General features: G+C 34.7%; 1 protein-coding gene across 2 annotated transcripts in view; it reads right to left on the reverse strand.

The window, feature by feature from the left end:
* Positions 1–25,531, reverse strand: part of LOC128991288 (TBC1 domain family member 9) — a 74,379-nt gene that overhangs the window by 33,834 nt on the left and 15,014 nt on the right. For both annotated transcript variants that reach the window (XM_054414059.1, XM_054414049.1), the window contains exons 5-8: positions 25,031–25,217; positions 3,166–3,242; positions 2,141–2,197; positions 1,405–1,609 (exon numbers count right to left, since the gene is read on the reverse strand). In XM_054414059.1, coding sequence (XP_054270034.1) covers positions 1,405–1,609; positions 2,141–2,197; positions 3,166–3,242; positions 25,031–25,217 — 526 coding nt within the window. The remainder of the gene's footprint in view (positions 1–1,404; positions 1,610–2,140; positions 2,198–3,165; positions 3,243–25,030; positions 25,218–25,531) is intronic.

A 25,531-nucleotide genomic window follows, 5' to 3' on the forward strand; every position in this document is an offset into this window, starting at 1 on the left:
TTTCTTCACTAGTTTTTTGGACCACAATCATACTTAACACTAGGTATAAAAGTGATTTGTAATTGGAAACGCATGAATTAGAATATTTTATGAGAAAGACAACATTTATGAATGCCAAATTATCTATCAGATTGCCTGAAACTGAAAGTTTAAAAATTGAGAATAATATAACGAAATTTAATAAAAATTTAAAGGAATTTATGATAGATAAAATAGCTTGTATTTCAATTAATTAATTATTATTTCTATGTACCTGTAACCAAGTTAATGTTATGTACTTACTTTTGTTTCTTAGAAATAAGATCTGACACCACTCATTGTACGGTTGTACATTATGAATTTTTTGTCCTAAGACGCTAGGCTTGAGCCTGGGATTGTTTTTCACATTTCTCACAGACTACATGTAGGGGTTGCGGCATTATCACTTAGATAAAATTCATTGATGATTGGCAAGATTTTAACCTGGGACCACAGGGACCGAAGTCCCGCACTCTAACGACTAGACCAGCTCGAACCCCGGTGTACATTATGAATAAATATTGTATTTGATACAATACGACTTTACCCTGTTGTAAAGTAGACGTGCAACAACTACTTAAACCCATACAACTGATAAATCAATTCAACAAAGTCAAACCATTTATTGTCCCAACACATTTACAATGTTTGACAAAGTAAAAAATACTGTAAACATAATTGTTTACAAAACAAATCAATAGCTTACATCAGTCCATTGATTAAGAATTTTCAATGAATTCATTCACAGAATATAGGCCCTACAATAAGCTGTAAAATTATTCATTTGACCTATTTCTTAAGATCTAGGCCTATAGGTTCTAAACTTTTAAGGCCAAGTGGTAACATATTGAACGGTCTTATTCCTAGCTCGAAAGAACTTAACTATCATTCAAAAGAGAAGAAGAAGAGAATTCAAGAAATTAAAATCCCTCCACCCATTTATTATGATTATACGTGACACCTAAAGCTCTAGAGTTAAGACTGGGACGGTGGCGTCCTATAATCCAGCTACTAGGAGGTCACGAATTGTGGATATTTATAGGCATGCTGTGTGGATGTGATACTTCCTGGTGTGGATTAACGTAGGCACTAGTGAGTACTACGACTATCCACAGTACTATCCTGATAATTAGACCAATTCATTAATTACAAGGCAAAAATGTAGTCGGATTCCACTATAAACTGTAGGTCCCTTAATTGCCATTGGCTGTATGGGCTATTAATTAACAGCTGTGTCTAAGGAATATGTTGGCCAGTCGCTAACAAGACTAAAAGATCGTGTCACTCATCCTACACTCATCTCCATTCATACTTGGTTTAAAATACCTGCATTTGTATGGTCGCCGTTTCAAAGTTAATTATTAAAGTTTACGTCTTATCTCTCACCCGGCTGTCGAAGCAGATGTAGTTTTGCGAGATGAACATTCGCCCCCACACGTGTGTCTTGTTGTATGGTGTCCACAGTGTCGCCTCCGTCGATCCGTCCAACTTTTCGCTTTGAGGAAGGTGGAACATGAGACGATACGCCTCTGAGAGCGAGCGAGCATCCAGATCACGCTTCAGAAACGACTGTTTCTTGGCCACGTTTTTACTGTGGAAAAAGTTAAAACCTCACTCAACGAGAACTATGACCCTTAATCAAACTGTTTTTTTAATTAAAGAGGTTAGCAGACATATTAAACTTTAAATTTGCCCTTCCAAATGGGTCTTGAACCTGAGCATTGAGCGTATCAAACAAAGAATGAGGTGAGCCCGTAAAATACAAAACTGAACTGTAAAGATAAATTTAACCTTTCTGCCGCCGCGGTCCGATATATCGGACGCTCACCATATGCTATTTTTCGGGCTTATTTCCTATCCAGATAGTACAGATTATATATGAATGGCGACACCCAGTCACGAACCCACAACTCGACTACCTTGGATTCTTAGTTTGTTGCACTGCCTACTGTGAGAGCATTTATTATTATCTGTACAATACAGTATTGTATGTAATTTTTAACTTTTGTTAAAGTGAGATTGCACTGTTTTCAAAAACTATCATTACCAGACAAAACCAAATGTTTATCCAGAAAAATCTAGGAAATGTCAATGAACTTAAGTCTAATGATTTAAAAAGTACCTCAGTTTGGTTAGAAGATCACGATCGACGCTGAATCCAGTTTTTTCATCAATGAGCCTGCAAAATATACAGGATGTCATTACAAGTATTGAAAACAGTGACTAACTAAAACATTGTGTTCGTAGATGGCTTAAGTTATGGTGAATTATAATTAAAATTCAAGATAATACGTAAAGTACAAAATACTTTATAAAAGACTAACCAAATAACTCACCTATATAAGTCAAATTGCAATTTTAAAAATCCTTTAATAAAACAAAAACTAGTATCATTTCTAAAAAAGTGTTTTTATTGAATTTCAGAAAATGGATGGGTTTCTAACTTTAACACAACTAATTGAATATTTTCGCCAAACAAGTAAACAACATATTTTGAAAATAGAGATTGCAGCAAACCTAAGTACTCGTTAAACTAATTCTATTTAAAGAGGGAATAAATATGATATTTTTAAGGGGGCATTTTAGTGTAAATCCTATCAGGCTAAAGGAAATTCGCTTAGTCTGCAGGTTTGCAGCGGCGGGGGGTATTTTAAATATTAATACTATTTGTCACTATTACTCAGAAGTCAAAACGAAGGCATGAGAAGTAAACAGCGAGAAGGCTCAGTGCAGACTAGGACTAGGAGGACTTGTGGAGAACACACGACATCTGACAAAAAATCGTATAGTGGGCGAGCGCCCATTTGATCGTACACGCCACTGCAAATTGGACAGTCGTACGACAGTCGTGTATCACAGTGGCAGTGGAAGACTGCTTCACGACAGTTTGTCGTAGTCGTGAGATTATCGTACAGTGGGCGAGCTCTCATAAGATCCAATGGTTCACTGTTGAAATGTTGTCGTTCCGACACGGTGTCGTACGACCGAAATCGTATAGTGGGCGAGGGGCCTAAGATACTGGCAATTCTGAGGAAATTTAAATAATTGTAAAACAATATTATTTTCTGCCATAACCCAGCTTTACTGAACAGTAGGGGGCACTGCCTTCTTAGCCTGGTCTGACTACTAAACTAGACTGAAACTTACTGTTTCATGGCCAAGTTGATGAGTTGAGTCATCAGCGTGTAAGTCTCTGCTTTGTGTAAAAACATGGAGAAATAGAACTGAAACAAAAAACACCACATTTACTAAAATCTAAAAATATTGGCATTTCAATCACATACAGATGTTTTAGTAGTGGCGGCGAGAAGGTCCCAATTAAAAACGTCAAAAAGTATTTTGTCACAGTTAAAAATTATTCGAAGGGCAACTATTGACGGGGCAAGATAAAATATGTGTTGGGGTTTTTGTCAAACATCAATATTATTTGAATTTTAAGGGATACACTATTGTCTCAGTAGTTTTAAGAATATACTTACGTTTAAAGCGAGACAATATCATCTTGAAAAATTTTTTTGTTATGGTGAAATAATAATAAACCTAATGTGAACCTGTTAGCCTGGGAATTAATATAATTGATGTGCAGAAGTGGTATATGCCCTCACAACACAACGAAAGTCTAGAGTTTTAGCCAGACCCGCAGTTGTTAGATGATATAGGCTGGATGATATAGATAACGCTGCAAATATGATTATGGGTTATGAGACGTCCATCTACAAAGAAGATGTTCTTTATTATATTTGTGGTGTTTTAGTTAGAAATATTAAAAGATACATAGTGGTTGTTAAGACTGTAGTATGGTTCTCTGTAACCAAAGTAGTAAGGCGGCATACTAATTTTTTTCACAGATTAAAAATTTGAGGGTTAATTTATTATGGCAAATCAAATTGTACTAAGAATAGTAGAAGTAAGAGTAGTAAGAGTTATATTTTTTTGTATGCATACCAAATGAAATTGTAATGTGATGACTCTAGTGATAACTTTAAGTCAATTATGCAAGTTTGTAATCCTTTTATAAATGAAGTTTTTAGAGATCATATAACCAATTACGAACTTCAAGCTAATGGGTACAAACACGATTTTGTAGACAGATTAATCAACAAATGTAAGAACAAAAGAAAGCAAGATACTAAACCAGATAAGAGTGAGAGAAAAAATGTTTGCGTGGAGTTGAAAACGGTCTCAGAAAAAGAATTAAATAGGCAAGGCATCTACTTGACGTTCCGAACCACCAACCGCACTAGAAACATTTTGCACAACAACAAAGGGTCCAGCAATGAATTAAACAAAACTGGTGCCCATGCAAATATATAGGCCAGACGGGTCGGGCATTTGATACCAACAGGGAACATTTAAAAGTAAAGTCAGAATGGCAAAAAATTAGAATAGGTGTGCCTCAAGGTTCGATTTTGGGGCCTCTTCTATTTCTTATATATATCAATGATCTTCCAAAAAATGTTTCAAATAATCTAATTCTGTATGCAGATGATACTACTGCAGTAGTTAAAACAATGAGGGATTAAAACATAAAATTGAAGAAAGCCTAACCGAATTGGGGAAGTGGTTTGAGATCAATGGATTGAAAATGAATGAAGAGAAAACCAAATTTGTAAGATTTTGTACACCTCAATCAATGGCACTCACTGATCAATCTCAACCAACCGATGATAATGTAAAATTTTTAGGGCTATATATTGATAAACACTTGACCTGGAGTAAGTGCATTCAGTCGGTAATTGGAAAATTAAATTCAGCCTGTTTTCAAATGTTATGCTTAAGAAATTCTATAGACCTGAAAACTTCTGTCATGCTCTATTATGCTTACTTTTATTCAATAGTACAGTATGGAATTAAATTTTGGGGGTTTGCCTCTGAAATTGAAAAAGTTTTTAAAATTCAAAAAAAGTTTATAAGAATTATGGCTTTTTTACCATGGAAATCTTCATGCAAAACCGTTTTTAAAGAATTAAATATTATGACTATTCCAAATTTGATTATTTACAAAACATTGTTAGCGGTGCATTCAAATTTTGATGACTACATTAGCGAAAACTTTGACCACATCTATAACACTAGATTTAAAAATAATTTCCAATATCCAAGACACAGACTGAAGCTTGTAGAAAAAACACCTAAATACATGGGAAAAAATTTTTTTAATAAACTACCCTCAAATCTAAAAACTTTAATTAATAATAAATCTTTTAAAAGCTCTGATAAGTAAAACATTTTACAGTGTTAATGATTACCTCAATGGAACTAACCAATCAATATGACTTTTATTTTGTATGACTAGAAACTTATTTTTTCCGTTATCGTTTAACCAATTTTGCTAACTTGTTTAAAACATTTTTAATGCATAAGACATATTGTTGTACATTAGGTTAAGTTAGTTTAGTAATAATCTTGACAATGTCATCTGTTTTTTAGCTGTGCTATGATTCAAAACGTTGATGTGACAATAAAGAATTATTTATTTATTTATTTATTTATTTATTTAACACAGGCCAACTCCAAAAAATCAGCCATTACCCGACACCTGATCGACTGAAATCACTCGATGAGCAGCATTGACAAAGGTTTAGAAATTTTACATGTCTGTGGGAAAGGTAGTAAACTTGACACCTTGGAGGAGTTCGAGATTTATAGTATTTATAATGACTAACAGTGTAAGGACCACATCCTTAACACGTTTGCTACCGCAATAGTAAAATTTTCTTCATTCATATAGACAAGCGACGCACATATGCAACCGCCAGTTTCTACCCATAGACTGTCACATTAAAATAGACTGACGACGCGTATTTGCGTCGGTGTTCCAATGTTATCAAAAGGCTTATATCTTTGTAACCGTCTATTGAAGGCACTGAATTCTCTGCAGTGGTCTACATGGAGGTCTGGCGCACAACTGCGTCGCTTGGTCTGTGGATGATGATTGGTGACGTCTTATGATAGTATGAAAAACTGTTCTTTACTTTTCTGCATCACTGTATGTATCTGTATTATCCTAGGATGAAATGAAAAATCATTTATTTATACAGGCAAAGTTAGGGCCACATGGCCCTTTCTTACACTTAACCTGTACAAACCTAACCTGTAGGATGCTGTATTATCCTATGTAGCTTTAATATTTGTTCAATTATAAACTGTTCTTGAATAATCTGTTTTTGTTTTTTTTTTCACTTTCACCTCAAAGTATAAACATAAAAAATTAACTGTCGCATATATGCAACATTTGAGCTATTTCAAGAAAAACATAATAATTTTTAATTTTCACTATTGTCTTCACTATAGACCGGCCGTCGCAAATATGCGACATTACAAAAGGTGATCAAAAAATATAAAAAAACAAGAATAAATTATTTTCAAACACGATTGCAGCGTATTACAAAGTAAATGATCACTGTTTAACAGGTTTTCGCCCATGGTCTGCATGTACTGTTAACCAAGTGACAGCCGCCCTATGTGTAAGATTATATGGTATACCTCGGTCCGTGGCAATGATCGCGGAGTAGCATATATGCAATGCTTGGTAGCGAACATGTTAAAAAAACTACAGTTACGGTCTAACTCGATTTTCAATACAATCATAAACTCAGAAACAGCTGACCAAAGATCTGATAACATGAGTGATAACAGTAGAGGAGACGACGTGACGTAGACCTCCAAGTCTGCTACCAACCCCACGCCACTCTGGACCAAATCAGTATCATGATAGCGCTATAAATGTTTATTGCGTATTCATACCATTTTAATGTTTTTTGTGTTCGTGTCGTCCATGTTTTAAATGGGTTTTTGAGTTGCAAGCTTTGAAAATGTTGTCTTTGCAACGAAACATGTAAGCTGATGAGCAATATGAAACATTAGACTATTTGACGGAGGTATGTCCAAACCTATTATTGTCTTAACAAAATAGTCCAAGGGCCAGAAACATGAATTTTGATTTAATTTTAAGTTTGGTTTAAATGTTTAATGTTTTATGTACTTACTTACTTACTCTTACTCCTGTGGCCATTGGAAACCTAGGTGGTTTTTGGCCTCGCCAGCCATGTGCCTCCAAGCTCTTCTATCCTCTGCCAGCTCCAAGTCTGCTCCCATTCCTCTCAAGTCCTTCGTCACCTCATCAACCCATCGCATTCTTGGTCTACCTAATGGTCTCCTTCCTTCTGGTATACCTCTGAGTACCATCTTTACCATCTCTCTCTCACTTCTACGGTTAATATGGCCCATCCATCTCAACCTCCTACTCTTAACTATTCCCACAATATCTGGTTCACCATATAATTCTTTTAACTCTCTATTTTTCCTTATCCTCCATGCATTTCCTTCTTTTACTGGTCCAAAAATTCTTCTCAAAATTTTGTTTTCAAAAGTAATAAGGCGCTTCTGGGATTTTTTGGTAAAAGACCAAGTTTCTGACCCGTATAGCAATACAGGTTGCACTATAGTTTTATACATTCTTATTTTAGTGGTTTTTGATAGCAGTTTGCTTTTGAATAATTTTATTAAACTCCAGTATGATCTTTCTGCTGCTGTGAGTCTGCTCTGAATTTCTATTTCTTCTCTATTATTGTTCTCTATCATTGAATTTAATGTTTTATGTATGGACTTAATTTTGACAATGCACTTATTCTAAATGTTATGATGGAATACTGAATGTGTTAGAAAAGTATTAAAGTATTAAAGTAGAAAAGTATTAAAGTATTTAAGTTTTGAGCAAATAAAAAATGTCTATTTCTGTCTATCCAAACAATAATTGTTTTAATAGCTTTTACAATATAATTTTAGTTACACAGCTGGAACCACACTTGTCACCGTGCAGTTTAACATACCTTAAACCAAGCTTATACCACGACTCTTGTCTACATATACGCAACGTTTTATCACTATAGTGAAACAGTGTTGAGATCTTTTACTCTTATCACGACATTTTGACATGGCGTTGACTGTCATTGCTACAATTGCTATCTTGGCGTTGACCTGTCTAAAAGAGATCCAATCAGTTTGTGATCCTGCAACGCTAGAGAAGATCAAGGAAGGATGGAATGGCAATGCTCCTAAAGACCTTAAATGGTTGAATGGTCTTTGGACCATCTATAGTACAACCGATCAAAAAATGACAAACAAGCCGACATGTTGGCAAGAGGAAGTTAACACACAATCCTCTACAGGGACTGAATATAAATACATCGGCTCCAGGACAGAAACCTCACCCTTTACGTTTTCCCAAGTAAACCCCGGAGTCTACAAGCAGGAAGTTATACATAATGGTAAAAAAGTGGAGATGACTGTGTATGTTCTGTACCTTAACCTTCACAATGACATCGAAGTCCAAGCGTTCTTGATGTGCTCTTCAAATCAGTATGGAGAAACCTTCATAAACATAAAAAACGTTGAGTGGAAGGAGAGTCCGGATTACGAGGGAGCGATCCAAGAAGCTTTGGCTGCGTTCAAGAAGGTGGGTCTGCCGGAGCCACAGAAGTTTACGACTAACTGTCCATACGACTGACTGTGGTCGCGTGACAACGTGAGTGAACTTGTAAATATTGCTAGAATATTTTCAACATTTTCTTAAATAACACATACCCACGTTTGAGACTGTCACGACTAGATTATAAGTGTCATTTGTTTCCATCGCACGTTGTTTAATGTTTTTCTCTCATACATCGGAGAAGCTGTGGTTTTTAAAGGAGTGTGGCAGAGGCTTGAGCTTGGCTCTATAACAGATCATAGATGCTTGACATTGCTTGGGGAAGAAATTAAAGCCCAACTATCTCATCAGTATAATTCCTCCGCAACCAAGCTCTTACGGTTCCTGCAAGAAGCATTTATTGAAAATCGGAGTAAAAAAGAGGTGATTCTACTAGGCACTTGGATCGTCTGGTGTTCGCCAAAAAGACTTTCAACGGAAATTAGACGACTTCTGGGAGCGGTGCAAAAGATGAAGAAAGAAAAGACTTTATATGAGTAGGCCAAAGGAAGCAAAATGTTAAATCGGAAACACGTCAAGCCGACCTTGATAAAATATATTTTTTTAAATAGTTTTAACATAAAATTTAAGGAACTGTATAATATAACATGTATCTTTTAACATTCTCTTCTCAGTTACTGTTTGTGTAGAGATGCTGGTTTTTATTTTAATAGAAAGGTTTTTGATTAACACTTGTCATTTAACAATTAACCATTGACCGTGATGGTAACATGTATATTTATGGCTTATAATTCATAATATGTTATCTGTGCTACATTGTGCTAGTGCAGTAAGTATCACGAGTGGATTTTATCTTCTATCTGTAATTCTGTATACTATATTTTAATAAATTATGAATGAAAGATGATGCTAAAAAGTTTTATCAAAATGTAAAGAAACAATTTTTATTTATTTATTACTGGACTATTAAATTATGATAGCTTTCCAAAAGTAATTATTTGATAATAAATACGGATAGGTTTTCATGAAATGTTTCTTCATTTAAATACTCAATTATTGAATGCTTATAATTTACGCTATTGGTAAGAGTAGGAGGTATTATGCTGTTGATGTTTGTTTTTAAAACACCATAAGTAGAAAATCTTCACAATCCTAAACACAAACAGTGGACTTAGTGTCTGTGTTTAAATTGTTATGTTGTGAACATATATTTTATAATATTAGCTAGTTGCGGGTTTGAGAGCAGACGAGAAGCAACACTTATATATCACCATTGTTTTAACGGGTTTTGTTAACACATAATATTATCTCTATTGCATTGTGTTTTATGAATAAACTGTTTTCACTTATGTGTCTATTAAAGTACCTGGTGTATGCCTAACTTGATCTAAGTTAAATGCTATGTTTGCTATACGCGATCTTCTCTGTGCGTGATGTTTGCTGTACACAATTCAAATTTAACAGTGGGGAAAGGTAAAGATGAGTTGGAAATTTTGGCATTTATAGAATTGCATAATATACAGCAATTTCTAAAAATTAATAATTTGAATCCTAATACAACAATAACAAACTTTATGTCCTTTTCGACTAAACATAGTAAACAGAAACTTGAACCCAATTTGATCATTGATTCAGAATCAATAGAACAACTTTCTAAAGCCAAACGTTTAGGTCTCTATGTAGATGAACATCTAAGTTGGAATATTATTAAAAAAGCTTAATTCTGGAGTGTACGCATTGAAAAGAATGTCTTATTTGTGCAATTTAGATGCACTCAAAAAAATATATTTTGCCCACATTCATTCTCACATAAACTATGGCATTGGACTATATAGGGTAACTACAAATAAAAATTTAAATCTATATATCTAATTCCGTAAGCCCAAAATTTTACAATGAAATTGTGAGCGAACCGGAGGGCGTAGAAAGCTGGGAGGGGTCTCATTTTAAAGGTCTGGGCATGAAATTTTGGGGAAAATTATTCATTTTTCTTAATTATGCACCAAAAGGTTGTGACAGAATAAAATAATTCACATTTAAATAACATGGGAATCTAGGTCATGTTTGCTTTGTTTACATTAAAACATGTGGTTTAACTTTATTTAAAGCATATGGTAATATGTAATATGCACTGTAATATGTATCTAACAAAAAACCACTAAGTGGTAACACTTTCCCCGCCAAGTCAGCAATCCAAAAAAGATAATAAATCATTACTTTTTCCGCCAAGAAAAACAATGTAATGTATGTAAGTTTGGCAACTTGCCGGCAGACTTTTGCTCGATCACTTTAAAAATACCATAAAACTAGTTTCATTGAGCAAGTATCTCTCCCATTAGTACATTGCTAGGTGAGAGCTTATTTTACAAAACTTGACCTTATTTGTGCCACATTTCATAAAATCATAATAGTGATGGTTTTATATTTACTGATTACCTCGAAATTATTATACTTAGTTGGACTAATTAATTAGAGAAGTTGATTTGTGAAATTATCCACGAACGTAACTTAAATGAAAAAAAACCAAGCAAAAGTCTGCCGCCAAGTTGCCAAACTTACATACATTACATTGTTTTTCTTGGCGGAAAAAGTAATGATTTATTATCTTTTTTGGATTGCTGACTTGGCGGGGAAAGTGTTACCACTTAGTGGTTTTTTGTTAGATTTTATTTATTTTTGTAGAAAATTAACCGTTCAAATAAAAATACTCTTTTCTCTGAAAAAAAAAATAAATTTTAATGCTAAAGTTGACTGAACTCTCGATCTTCCGGTAGTCTTTGCAGAGGGTACCGGTTTTGTACTCTCATCCTGCACTTTTTTGACATTTTTGGTCTGGCACCATCATTTATTATGGAGCATTGGTAACCAGTTGAACAAAGACACACAGAATTGTTGGGTAAAGCAGACAAGTAATCTCCTAATAGAGAAAGGTTTTCACAAGCAGTTTTTCCATTAAGATGTATTTTCTTGCTTTCAATTAGACGGATGTCCTCAACGGTCATATTGCCTACTCTGACTTTGCTTAACACATCAGCAAACTTAGAATCTTGAGCTTGTCGCATGTTTGTAGTAAGTTCATCATAAGAGAACTGTTCAGACCAGATGTTAACACAAGACAGAGAGCCAACAAAAGAACTAAGTTTGCTACTGTCAAGTTCAATGAATGGGGAGTCTTCGTGTACTGGTGGAAGTTGTAAAAGGTCTCCAAAGAGCAGTATATGTTTTTTACCAAACCAGCCGTTACTTTGGTCTGAGGTGTTGAATATTTCACACAATCTGAGATTTATGTACATCAATGTTAGATTGGAGACCATGGACACTTCGTCTATTATGAAGAGCACCACATCTTTCAGGTTGGATCTCAACATTTTTAAAACATCATCAGTAAGAGCTTTGTACTTTGGAGTTTTTCCATGCTCAACTGGCAGCTGAAACACTTTGTAGATCGTAGAACCATTGATGTTGTAAGCACTTAGTCCTGTGGGAGCTGATATTGATGTAGAGGCTTGAAGACATTTTTTAGTCCAAGAGCTGATAGTTTTTATGAGAAAACTCTTACCAGTACCTCCCACACCACTTACAAAATGTCTGAGAAATTTATCTGTCCCATCAGAGTTTGCAACAACTCGTTTGACATAATCAAACACTCTCTTTTGGTCGTCATTGAGTTTTTGGTATTTTTTCTCAAACGGCTCGTCATTCGGCGACCAATTGCTGTCCCTGACAGGCTGGGATGCGGGGACAGGTTCATTAAAGGGCTGAAAGGCTATATTGGATGGATCAGCAACCTCTCCTTCTTCTGCATTGATCTCTTCAACTCGGTTTTGAATTTTGTCTCTTGCATTCTCCGATGCCGCAATAATGTCTTTTAAACGTTTGTCATAGTTGAAGGCTTGAGTGAGAAGTGTCCGCTTGGCCATAAAAGCATCTGTGTATGTTTCATGAGACTCTTTCAGCTCATCAGTAGATCTCCAACAAAGAAACATAAGAAGTAATGCATGGTAGTATTTTTCAGGATCCTGAGTGGGGCTGTACTTATAGTGATTCAGTAAGCATGGTCTGACTCTTTTAGTGAGGAATTTGCCTGAATTCAACTTATGCACTTCACGGTCGCCTTTAGGTGGTTGAGCAGCTATATCGTACCATCTCACAAAGTCGTATAAGTTCATATCTTCTAGTTCGTCTGGTCTAGTTGGGTAGTGGTCATCAACCCACGACTCGTAGAATATGTTCGTTGAACTTGGGTCCATACTTCGTATCTTGTCGATTTTTTGTAGTCTTTTGCGTCTGGTCATGCCTACATCCAACCATCTTATTGTTGTCTCCGGGTCCGTGCCGTACAATGGAATGCCCAACAGTGTGTCACTAGCTTCTAAAGAACCACACTCACGGTTGTTTAAAGCTCTAAGGCCAACGTTAAACAGTCTACTAGCTAATGATTTTGTAGAATTAATCTCTGTAAAAACTTGGCCAGCATGACTTTGTTCACTTTTGGTAGTGTACTTTGTGACATACCAATGTAGGATAGAAGTGCTTTCGCCTACATACTGGATGTCCACGTTTCCATTCCAAGCTAGCAACATGGCCGGGTTGTAGTCATTGACAAAGCTCTCGCTTGGTGTTCTGGGTAGGTCATAAAGACGTGACTTAGACTTGAGAGCTTTTCTGCCAGCTACAGACTCGACAACGTCACGCAGAACAAGATTCCCTGTGATTGGCCGGGGGAACCCGAAACGACAAGCCTTACGAAACCCGGTTTTGGTTTTCTTTGTCCGCATACAGTACGAGTTGTGGTGATGCATTTGGTAACTTGTAACTCTGTTGTTGAGAGTAGGTGAAACGGATGCATTTGGAACCTTGCAAGTAATGTACTTAAGGATAAAGTCGGCTACTTCTGCGTTGCTGGACGTCCCCATTACAGGAGCATTTTCTACCCACAGAAGAAGATGGAAATGTTGGAGACCTCTGCTTTGGTATTCTCGCCTGTAGAAGTAGTGACTTACTTTTCCTAAAGGAGCAGCATCAGAGACAATAAAATCCAACATTGCCTTGAACTTTATATGGATAAACCGTGACGCACTGATAGGATCCATAGCCACAAGTTCACTAGTTTGTTTTTTTTCTGCGCCTGGAACACTCCGGTTAACTTCCCTAATGAACAATGCCATGTCATCCCAGTTCCAATCGCTTGGGCTTATGGTTAAAAACCATGTAGCTGGTCCATAATGCTGAGCCATGCAATTGACATCATTTCTAGGCTGTATCCAGTACTGGCTAGTGTTCCTGAGTTTGGAGAATACTGATGTCAGGTTCCCCTCTAATTCTCCCGATGCAAGGTTGTTCAAACAGTCTCTAGCACTAAGAGAGCCACTGAATCCAGTGACGTTGAGCTTGTGGAATACTCCTTGTCTTAACTGCCGAAGGTTTGCATCGTGCAGCAAATAAAAAAGGTACTGCTGATTCAGTCTGAACTGAGAATGCTTTGAAAGCAACCGACATTTGATAAATTCAGCAGAAGAGAGTTTAGTTTCTCTGGAATGAAACTGGCCAAATTTACCTTCGGGATACAAATCAGGGAAACAAAGCACGTCAATCTCTTTGTTTTCATGACTAATCGGAGGTTCATTCACTTTCAGCATCTTATAGAGCTCGGTGTCATCACTATAAGATTTTGACTCATGAAGAGCGTGGATTGTATAGTGAGACTCTTCTGAATCCCATTCCTCGTGAGTTACCTGAGTTAATATAGCACGTCTATGTAGTATTTCCTGAGGTGGCAGTTCGTTTTGATGGGTAGATTGAAACAAATTTGTGTCATCATTAAGGTTGAAGAGTCCTTCTGGATCTGTAGGTAGTACGATGCTACCATAATGAGCGTTGTTTTTCTTTAAGAAAATTAAGGCTGCGTGTACCTTATCCACACTAACCAACATTTGCCAAACTTTCTTTGCTTTAGTCGGTACCCCTCTGACCAAAACGTACAGCTCGTGGTTTGGATTCAGAGGGTCACTTGGTTTGGGCAATTTTTGCAGGGTTTCTTGAAGGGGTAGTGGCAAATGAAAACTTCTTCCAACAACTTTAGAAATTTGTTGCTGAGCTCGACTTGTTCTTTTCCCAACTGTGTTCATTTTTGTAACAACCTGAAATGCTTTGGCTCTCTGAATTAAAACTTTTTCATAACTGTTAAGGCAAGTTAGCTCTTTCGGCTGCGCACAAACATAGAGATCGTTAAGAATGCAAGTAGGAGGCATCTGACCTTTCCTTAGTTTTTCGAGGCAGCCCCGACAAATCCATCCTGTTTTGCACTCTTCTTTCTTTATGTCTTTTATTCTTTTCCATATGTGTCCTACAATTTGATTTTTTAGGTTTTTCAAAAGGCTTACTTGCTGCTTACTAAACAACTTATCGCATGAGACACAGGGAAACACTGGGGTTTCAGAAGAACGCTTCTCCAATGCCTCAAATGCTTTTTGATATTTTTCGAACAACTGAGACTCAGATTCAGGGACCTTGCTTTCACTTGTGTCATCTGTAAGAAAGGCTTTTGTTTGCTCTTTAAATTCCCTTTCTATCGAAAACAACACGTTCACCTGCACGTTAAGAATACCATTTTTAATTAGCATAATCTTCTTAGTTATTTTCAACAGTCGGTAAATTTTGGAGACAAGACTACGAATTGCAGGAAAGTGAGGATAGATTGTTCTCAGAAAAGGAAGTTTCGAAACACATGCTCCTGAGTAACAGTCCAAAGAGTGAGGATGAACACCTACACGAGATGATACACCACTTTGACATGAGTGCTCTCCCATGCTGACAATAAGCTTAGAACCTTTAGTGAGAGAGCTGGCAACTATTTCATTGTAAAGAGATTTAAGTTGCTCTAAGTGGTCAGGCTCAATGAAGCACATATCTGAGTTGCATTTCCACTGTTTCTTTGGAGAACTATGAGCTGTGCTGGGCTCATTACCAACAGTTATTTGTTTACCAGGAAACACTCTATACGTAAACTCCCACAAATAAGGCTCCGACGTGGAAACATGAAGACTGTGCCCACACAACGCCTCAACATTGTCTTCAAACGTGCTTGTTGCAGATAGCTTAGCAAGAGACTCTTTAGCACGATTTTGCAGGCTAACAAATAGCTTAAGGAAATTGTTTTTGTAATTTTTATAAGCATGCAACACCCATTTCAAGAGCTCTTTAGCCCTTAGCAACCTTTTGGTATAACCTTGCTCAAGTATTTTCTTTGCTATAAGTCTGGCTATTTTCTCACAATTTATTTTCCCCAAGAAAATATGTGAAGCTGCAACAGTTTTTTTAATTTTCCTTTTTGCATTTTGTAATGATTTTCTTTTCCCATCAGATCTATTTCTAAAAAAAAGCGTCTGCTTTGATAGGCTGCACACTTTCGCACCCTTTCGTGAAAAACCTTAAGTTTATATCGCAAGCGAAAGTGGCCAGGGTGTTTTGCACAAAGTACTTTGTAACGTCTCCTGCGATTAGATTGTTTCATTTCTTGTTTTGCACCGTAGTTTAAACGTTGTTTAGCTTTATAATATTCTGGATCAGTAGAGTATTTCTGACGCACTCTAGCCTTGTGTGGCTCAGGATCAGTAGAATACTGCTGACGCTTCCTAGTCTTGTGTGGCTCAGGATCAGTAGAATACTGCTGACGCTTCCTAGCCTTGTGTGGCTCAGGATCAGTAGAATACTGCTGACGCACTCTAGTCTTGTGTGGCTCAGGATCAGTAGAATACTGCTGACGCTTCCTAGCCTTGTGTGGCTCAGGATTAGCAGAATATTGCTGCCGCAACCTAGCTCTGTGAGGTTCAGGATTAGCACTGTACTGCACACTTTTTCTTAACCTCTCAGTTTCAATATTAGCTAGATAACGTTTTCTGGCTTTGGATTTTTCTCCTTTAACATGTTCAAGGTACCAAGCTTTAGAAGTAGAACTCTTATTAGTGGATTGTATGCTAGCTTCTTCTGTTTTTCTTTTTTTTATAGCAGGGGCGTTTTCTAAATACCATTCTTGTTTTCTTTTTCTTGCCAGTCTTTCTTTAGAAGGCATACTGATGTTAGATTAGAAAGAAAGTAAATGCAATTAAAACATGGACGTGGTATCTTACCAAATGATCCTAAGAAATGTTCTCAATCATCTCAATGTTCTTGAACTAGATCTCTTCACTAAACATAAACAATGCTGCTCTTTTTGTAAAAATAAACAAGACATCAAATTTTTTTTATTTACAGCTGGTAATTAAAAATGGTTATAAATAGTTTGGGTGAAATATATAGACCACGGCACAACTACATCTCATTTCATTTCAATAATATTGTTTGTGTAGAACTAAATTCTACATTTTTTGGTCTTATCTGCTATAAACCAATTAAAAACTTTTTGACACACCTACCAAAATTACTATTTAACAAAAATTGCTACGTTGGAAGTTTTTGAAAACATGTGTTAAACGTATAGTCAACAGGGTGGTTGTTTCTATTTATGATTTTGTCAAGAATATGTTTATTTTAAACTAAACACACACTTTGAAACTGTATAATCTAGTCATCATCCATTAATATAGGTTCTGTGTCTGGGGCTGTAAATTCAGCAATGTTCATCTTGAACAACATAAAATGCGTTGGTGTTACATAAGTGTTCTGATAATTAAACCCGTATATCTAAAGACTAGTGTAAATTGAGCCCTTATTATAGAAGTAAAAATGTAATCAAACAGTTTAGGTTTGTTGGAAATAGCATAGGGCAAAACGAATATTGAAAAACTAATTAATCCTATATTTACATTTTAATTGCTGGTTTAACATACGTAAAGTGACTTTCCCGATTCTTTTATTTGTTTTAGTGTATCAAAACATAAAACAAACCTTAGTACTAGTACTAAGTTTCAAGTTACTAGGTTTCATATGTTTTGATAAGTAGTATTAAACTGTTAAAAATGACGAACTGCTGTACCAGTGTACCATCGGTACACTGCATTTTTCAATGGAAAGTATCGGGGAATATCACTGCTCTAAGTAATTTTATATAGTAAGTAGTTCAAATCATTCGGTATACCTGAAAAAATACTTTATGAAAGTTTTAAAATAATTTTTCAGCTGTTCCTATGAATTTCTCTAACATTTAAATTAATTGAGTTTTAATCGCAGCTGGTCCTTCTTTTGTTTTGATTTTAATCCCATGTTATTTAAATGGGCCAAAATCATACTTTGAGGGCTTGCCAAGGGTTTATGGTTCAACTCACCGACTTGAGACCCTCAAAAGGCACATCTACACGTTAAGGGCTTTCAAACAACATAAAGAACATTAAAATTGAGCCAGTGGTTTGGGCTGTAGGTCCGTCAACATTCAAGGAGAAGGAGAAGGAGGAGAAGGAGAACACGGAAAATTTGTGAATTTTCAAACTAGTTTTTCTTGGCTCAAACACAACAGTTTTTTAAATTCTTTTTTTTATTTTGTTGAGGATGAGTGCCCCTATCCAATAGATGAACAATTATTTTAATAGCTTTTGTTTCTTCAGAGCTATAGACGAGTGAAAAAGCCACTTTGTCACGTCAAGTATATATACACTGCAGCAGCTGTGTACCGCTGGGGGACTTGGCGGGGCGGAACGCTGCCGCGTTCCTTAATACTAACCCTTAAGAGAGGTTGAACCTACCAATTGACTATATTAATTTAATTGCACGATCTGGAATGCCACCACACAAATTAGTTTTAAAAGTTGGTTCAATAGTGATGCTCATTAGAAATATGAAGCTAGGGTCTGGATTAGTTAATGGAGTACGATTGGTTGTGTTAGGTATTACTGGAAAAAGTGTAAAGTTAGTAGTAATTACTGGAGTAGGCAAAGGAAACGTATTTTCCATGCCAAAAATAATACTAATATCCACAGATCCTAATATGCCGTTTAAGTTTACAAGGAAAATTTTCACAAAAATTGGCATTTATTTGAAAAATTTATCTCCATGTATTTTATCTAAGTGAATTTGTCTATATTCAAAGAAATGTATATACATTTAATTAATAGTCATGAAGATTATCATTGAAAATTATCCTTAGTTGTATTATGATTAGAAAGTTTATACTATAAACACACCGCATGAAAAATCCTTTGTAATTTTTATTTTTAACAGAGCAGACCTCAAAATGCATTATGCAGGTATGTAATAACTATATATACATAATAACTATAATAACTAATAGCTATAATAACTATAATAACTATAACTATAATAACTATAATAACTAATAACTATAATAACTATAATAACTATAATAACTGTAATAACTATAATAACTATACATATTATAATATACAATAATGTTAAACGATAATCAAGGTAGGGTAACCCATGGGACTAATAATTTGTACAAAATAATTACTACAATATATACATAGGGGCTACTGCCCCTACAAGCCACTAGTAAAATTCTAATCATGCAGGAAAAAGCCATTAGAACTATTATGTTACACCTTAAAAAAGATTATTCAGTTAAATCTCACTTCAAAAGTCTAAATATTTTAACAGTTTTTGCAGCTTATACTTTTGAAATAGCATGTATAGCTAAAAAAGATAACATAAAATCTGATGCAGTTGTGCCACATAGTTACAATACAAGAAATAAAAAGGATATTGTAACTTCAACCTATAAGCTGGAATTCTCCAAAAAGAAACCGAATATTGCTGGATCACTAATTCTAAGGAAATTGCCTGCCTCAATAAAGGAGGAATCAAATTATAAATTATTTAAAGCTAAATTAAAAAAAAATATTTAATAGGAAAGACGCCTTTACAATGGAGGAAGTCATTGAATAGATATTCATACTTAAAATTTATTTATATCTAGGCTAGTTTAGTACTTTATACTTGACACTAATTTTGTACCCATGTATATGTAATGAAAATAAAGATGTTTGGATTTGATTTGATTTGAACATCTCTGTACACGATCTTCTCTGTACGTTAACTTTAAATCTTCAGGCAACAACCCCCGTTATTGCCCGCTAGGTTGGTGACATTATCATCAGGCTATTTGCCAACTGGGCCCTGTTTCATAAAAATACTAGTCTAGTAATTACTAGTCTAGTAAATACTAGTCCCGTATTTACCTGTCCTACTAATTTGTGTTTCATAAATGTTTTTATACCACTAGTAAATACTAGTGTATTTTACTAGTCACGTGACCAAAACTACTAGTCACGTGACCAACTTTACAAGGTAAACTTTCAAAATAAATTTCTAACCTCAATCACACCTTTATAAAGGGTTTTAATTTTGTTTTCATTTGATACAAAAAGTCAATAGTTGTAGAAACGCAGTGTTTTCTTTTAATTAATAACTATATAGACATATAAGTAAAACAATCACACATTATTTATCAAACCGCTATTATTTATGTTCATCAATGTACATGGCGCGGTGCGGCGTCGCGTCGCTGCAATCAACACGGTGATTGTAGTAGCCGGTTGTAGGCCTAGTTGCAGCGCTCAACAGTTGGGTGGAAGTTGATCTGTTGCTGCCGCATTCGCTGTGATTTGTATAGTTTTTTTTTAATTCTGACATATAAAATTAAGCTTGCTATGAGTAAAGAAAAGAAGGCTCAAATTTTTAATGTAATTGAGTGTTATCGTCTAAGGACATTTTGTTTATTGGAACAGTTTCAAGAACCCTTACCTATGTTTTCAAATATTCGAATGCATAAGGTTGGGTTAAAAACCATTTGGTGATATTCTAATTTTGAGTCTACAAACCATGAATAATAAGCCTAAACGCTTATTGATGTAACAAATAATTGCAACACCGTTATAGTCATGTGGCGGGTCCCTCGTTCAAATCCTCACTATACTTTTTATTCCATTAATTAAACTTTTACATGTTTTTACATTAAAATAACATAATCAACGTCTAATTTTTTTATTACTTTGAATAACAAATTCAGAATACCAAAATGGATTAAAAGTAATATTTTTATGAAAAGCAGTTCAGTTCAATGCCCAACAATCAAATATAGGCCTACAAAATTGTAAGTACATCACAGAGCTTTAGCTATTTAGGGAAGCAAATAATAAGCACCTAAAAAAATACAATGCAACTCCTCTTTAAAATTGTCTTACTATTATTTCCTATTAAAATGTCTTTAAATAAAACCGAGAGCCTTGGGTGTAAAATAAAATAATCTGATTAATGTTGCAATGTTTGATACATTTGTTACATCTTTGTATGCAATACGGTATGCGGTTTTAATTTGGTTTCTCCCAAAGCTTAAAAATCGTTTCTCTGTGATAGCTAATAGTTGATATAACCATGAAATTTAACTCAAGTAAAATTAGACTAAAATTTCACAGAAATTGATAACTTATAATTATAATTAATTCTAATAGGGCGATTGTACATACATTATAAAATTCTATTTCTCTCATTTTGTACTACGCCACATTTATTGATTGTAATTTATATCAAATAATTACCTATCATTTTAGCACTCACAGATCTATTTTTATCTTAAATTTGCTAACATGAGCCAATTTGCACTTGCAAAAAGAACTTAATAATTCATTTTTTTATGATGTGAGTAATGAAATAACTCTCTTTCCCAAAATACTAGTCTACTTTAAGTAATACGGGTGTAGAGAGGTTGTTAGAAAATGGCAAGTATTTACCAGTGTAATTTACAAGAGTAAAACTTTATGAAACACATTGCTGTCTACACTAGTAATACTAGTCCCTACACAAGCAACTAGTATTTTACACTAGTAGGTTTTTGAAACGTAGACTTGTAAAATACACTAGTATTACTAGTCCATGGACTAGTAAATACTAGACTAGTAGTTTTATGAAACAGGGCCCAGGTGTTATTTTATCATAACGGCGGCAGCCCTAAGTCTTGTACACAGTGGTTGTATTTATGCAGACGATGTAAATCTTACAGTTACCGCTAATTCTGAAGAGGAAATTGAAAAGACAGCTAATGCTAATCTAGATATACTTTCAATTTTTTTTCTAAAACAATCAGTTACTTTTGAATCCAGATAAAACAGAGTTCATAAGTTTTGAGACCCGTCAGACAAGACTTTCAATTAATCCTTCACTAGAAATTAATCAGAAACCTATTAAAGAATTAGAAAATATTAGATTCTTAGGATTTGAAATTGACAAAAATTTAATTTGGAATTCTCAAGCAAACAAAGTAATTAAAAAAACTGTATCTGGTCTATTTGCATTTACTAGATTAAAAAATCTTCTTGATCGAATAACATTAAAATCAATATACTTTTCGTACATACAATCTGTTATTTCTTTTGGAATATCTCTGTATGGCGCTACATCTATCAATAACTTAGACACAATCCTAAAATTACAAAAAAGAGCTTTAAGAATTATTTTGGACCTTGACTTGAGAACTTCAAAAGAGCATTTTAGACCATTAAAAATAATGACAGTATATGGATTGTACATCATCTATGAAACAGTTCTATATGTTAAAAACAGATTTTCTCAATTGGCGTTAACTGGTGAACACCACCACTACAATACCAGAAACAAAACCAACATTGCTCTAAACCGCCACAGATTAGAACTTTACAGTAAAAAACCAAGTTATACCGGCTCCAAATTTTACAACAAAATTCCGAATGAAATTAAATCGGCAAAAAGCATGGTGGGATTTAAGAGGGGTCTTAAAACATTTCTCATCAACAAGGTATTGTATTCCCTTGATGAACTTTAAAATTTTAGAAGGAGCGTTAATTTTTAATTTGTATAAACTTATGTTAGATTTTACTCAGTTTTAAGTCTACTAGTTCAGTTTTATTCTTTAACAAGGGACGTAGAAGGTTTTTTTGTACCCATTCAAGTTTTTGAACTCAGCTCTTTAGGTTCATCACCTCTCAAACCCATGCTAAAAAGAACTCTATTATCAAGTTGATGAGAGGGCTAAGCAGGGTCTAAGATTGGTTGGTGCTCTCTTGGGCACCTACACTATTAAAGAAAAGTTGGCTGACGGCGGTCAAACTACGTAATAAGTTAATCCGAAATCCTTTCAAACTGACTAAGAAGTTACCTTTGTCTTGACTTTAAATAAGGCACATGGACTGGCGGACAGACACTAACAAAGGAAGGATTACAGTACGTGCCAGACCCCGTTTTTTTACACATTCAGTTGTGTGTGGCTTTGCCAAGGGTGCGCTTTTTCAGGGAAATCTATACCTGTGTAAAAGCAAAGCCATCAACACAAAAACCGTACATCGCCATATTATTACTTCAAAGATAGTGTTCAAAGAGGTCTGTAAACTTGTAAAATGTAAATAACTTAACATTATATTTTGAAAAAGTTAATATAGCTAAAATGTAAACCCACATCTATTCCGACTACTTAACAACAATGTACTTACTACGCAGTATTAACTGTATGTTGTGTTCTTCAATGAGTGGGATTTGAGAGGGATTCAGTGTGAATGCTTAGTGCGCGTCTGCTAGTATATACTTAATACAATACGAGTTTTCTCTGGTAGATCCCTTTTCCGCCCGTTCTACTCAAACGATTTGAGCCATAAGCAGTTTGAGCATCAGCCCCTTGAATATTTATAATTATATGTATTCAAAAATCGAATTTATAAAAAAATTAAATAAAACGAACCATGAAAAACAAAGAGGACCAAATATGAGCAATCCAAAAAGAATTCCGTAGATTATAAAGCAATATTTATGTTACTATATTTTAGATTTTTTAGTGTGCTGCCAACTACTTTGTTTTAAGTTAAAGTGCCTGCCACAAACCGCCGTAGAAATATAGTATATTAAGAAAACTTTGTTCAAAAAAAAATAAAAAAGGAAAAAAAATTTAAACTATTTGTTTGTTAGCCTTATATTGTATCAATTGGACCTCACCGACAAGTTTTTAAAACTTGGTGAGGCCAAGCAGTTGTAATTTCCATAATAAATATATTTGAATTTGAAATTGAATTTGAATTTTAAAAAACTTTTAAAACGCCCGCAGAAAGTCAATGCTAAACCCACAATACAGGAGTGTGTTAATGTTGCGTTTCCTTTTGCGAAGGCATTCTTATTTAATATATTCTTAACATATACTTTAAATATTGCTTTAATTGTTTTATAATTTATTGTTTTGACATTGCAAATGATCATGATGAGAAGTTTTTTAAGCATAGCCAAAACAAGTCACGCCAAAATCATTTTAAAAATAACACAAGACTGAAAAATGGTTACTTGATACTTAACTAGTAAGACTGATGTTTGAGACTTATAAATTTGGTATGTTCAAAGTTCTACTATTGTAATTTAATTCTTAATTAGTAAAACTTATGTTTCAGACTGCTAAATTTTGTATTTTTCAAAGTTGAACCATAGATAAAACACTCCCTTAGTAGATTTCTCATCCTTATGGAACAGCTGAAGACAATTTTATTGTAAGTTCTGTACGGTTTATGTAGAGGTTGTGTTTTGTTTATAATATGTTTCCTGTTATTACAGTAATTTAAAACCTCGTTTAACCAAATACGATCTAATCATAAACAATAATGTGTCCCCTAGTTATATAACCAAACAGTTAAGCACAAATCAAGAAATTAACTCTAAAATAATAGAAACAAAATTTCGTCGACACTAGCGCCCAGTGTCACTGTACATTAACTAGACAAGAAAAGTGTGCTTCAAAATTTACAATGGGATGAGAAGTCTACTTGTGTTGGTTAGTCTATGGTTGAACTACCTATATATCCTAACTGATATCACCATGTTTCTTATGCGTGTGTTATTTTTAATAAGGTAGGCCTAATTAATATTGGTTATTTTTATTGATGTTTTTTAATAAAAGATTTTAAATATTCTTGCCTAAAATTATTATTTTTGTATTTAACCAGTCATCTGCCATAAATCAGTAGGTATTAAACAATGTTACAAAATAAGGTTAAAATGTCGAACGTGCATTTCCCATTATGAATGAGAAGGAAAATCCCGTTTCACCTCGTCTCGAACTAAAAATCCAATCTCGTCCATCCCTAATACAGTATTTATATTTTTTATTTTACTATTATTAGGGTTCGTCCATTTTAATGTAAAATCCATCCTGCCGGTCCTGAAATTTCAGAGAATTTTCTGGAAAAAATATTTTCAATTTTCAGGGTGGGATTACATTTGATTCGGGAATTTTTCGGGGCGTGATTTGATCCGATTGTCAGGGATTTTGCCGTTTCACGAGTGACGATTACATCACTACTACGAGAGATGTTCACGATAGTTCCGCGAACGCAGGAGTCGAAGTCATTTCGACGATCGCGCCGTGACTGCGAGCCATACCGACGATCACAGCGTGATTGCAAGTCATTTACAAATGGTAAAAATTGATTTTGTTTGTCTTTTTTTAAAACTGCAATACTCAAGACTTTTAAAACAAACCCTTTTTATGCACAGAAAAAAATGCCGTCCCGAAAATCGGGAAGGAAATCAAAAATCCCGTCCCAAACTATAAACTCAATCCTGTCCCGAACTAAAAACTCAATCCCGTCCATCCCTAATTATTATAAAATTATACTAATTCCTAACCGTGTTATCTCTGGTAGAGATTTTTATTGAGTCTGGAAACAAATATCCGCTGGTCTTCTCTAGTTCTGTAACATCGGTCCATCGGATGATTATCTTCTTCTCCGTGCCGAGGATGTAGCCGTAGAAACACAAGTGGGAGACAGACAGATACATCCAGCCTTGGAAGGGTAACCTGCCCTTCAGGTAACTGGAAACAAGTTAAATTTGTGATACATTTTTTTTCTTTTCCTTTAGATTTTTACCTTTAAGGTATAAAGTGTATGTATGGAGGTTATTGAATTCACTACAAAAAAAATGTAACACACACTATAGTTTTAATTTTTCAGAAAACTAAAATTAAACTTTCCAAATTAATGTAGCTCTATTAACTTTATATATTATTGGGTAAGCGGTGACCCATTTTTAGAGACTAGGGCTGTAGTGTAGCTAGTTTTATACCCAAAATGAATACAGGTCAATATTTTCACAAATATTGTGCTACTATTGAAGTTATATTTTCCT

Source organism: Macrosteles quadrilineatus, unplaced genomic scaffold (assembly GCF_028750875.1).
Source record: "Macrosteles quadrilineatus isolate MER2022 unplaced genomic scaffold, UCM_ALF_1.0 Scaffold_1__1_contigs__length_201487025, whole genome shotgun sequence".
Lineage (NCBI taxonomy): Eukaryota > Metazoa > Arthropoda > Insecta > Hemiptera > Cicadellidae > Macrosteles > Macrosteles quadrilineatus.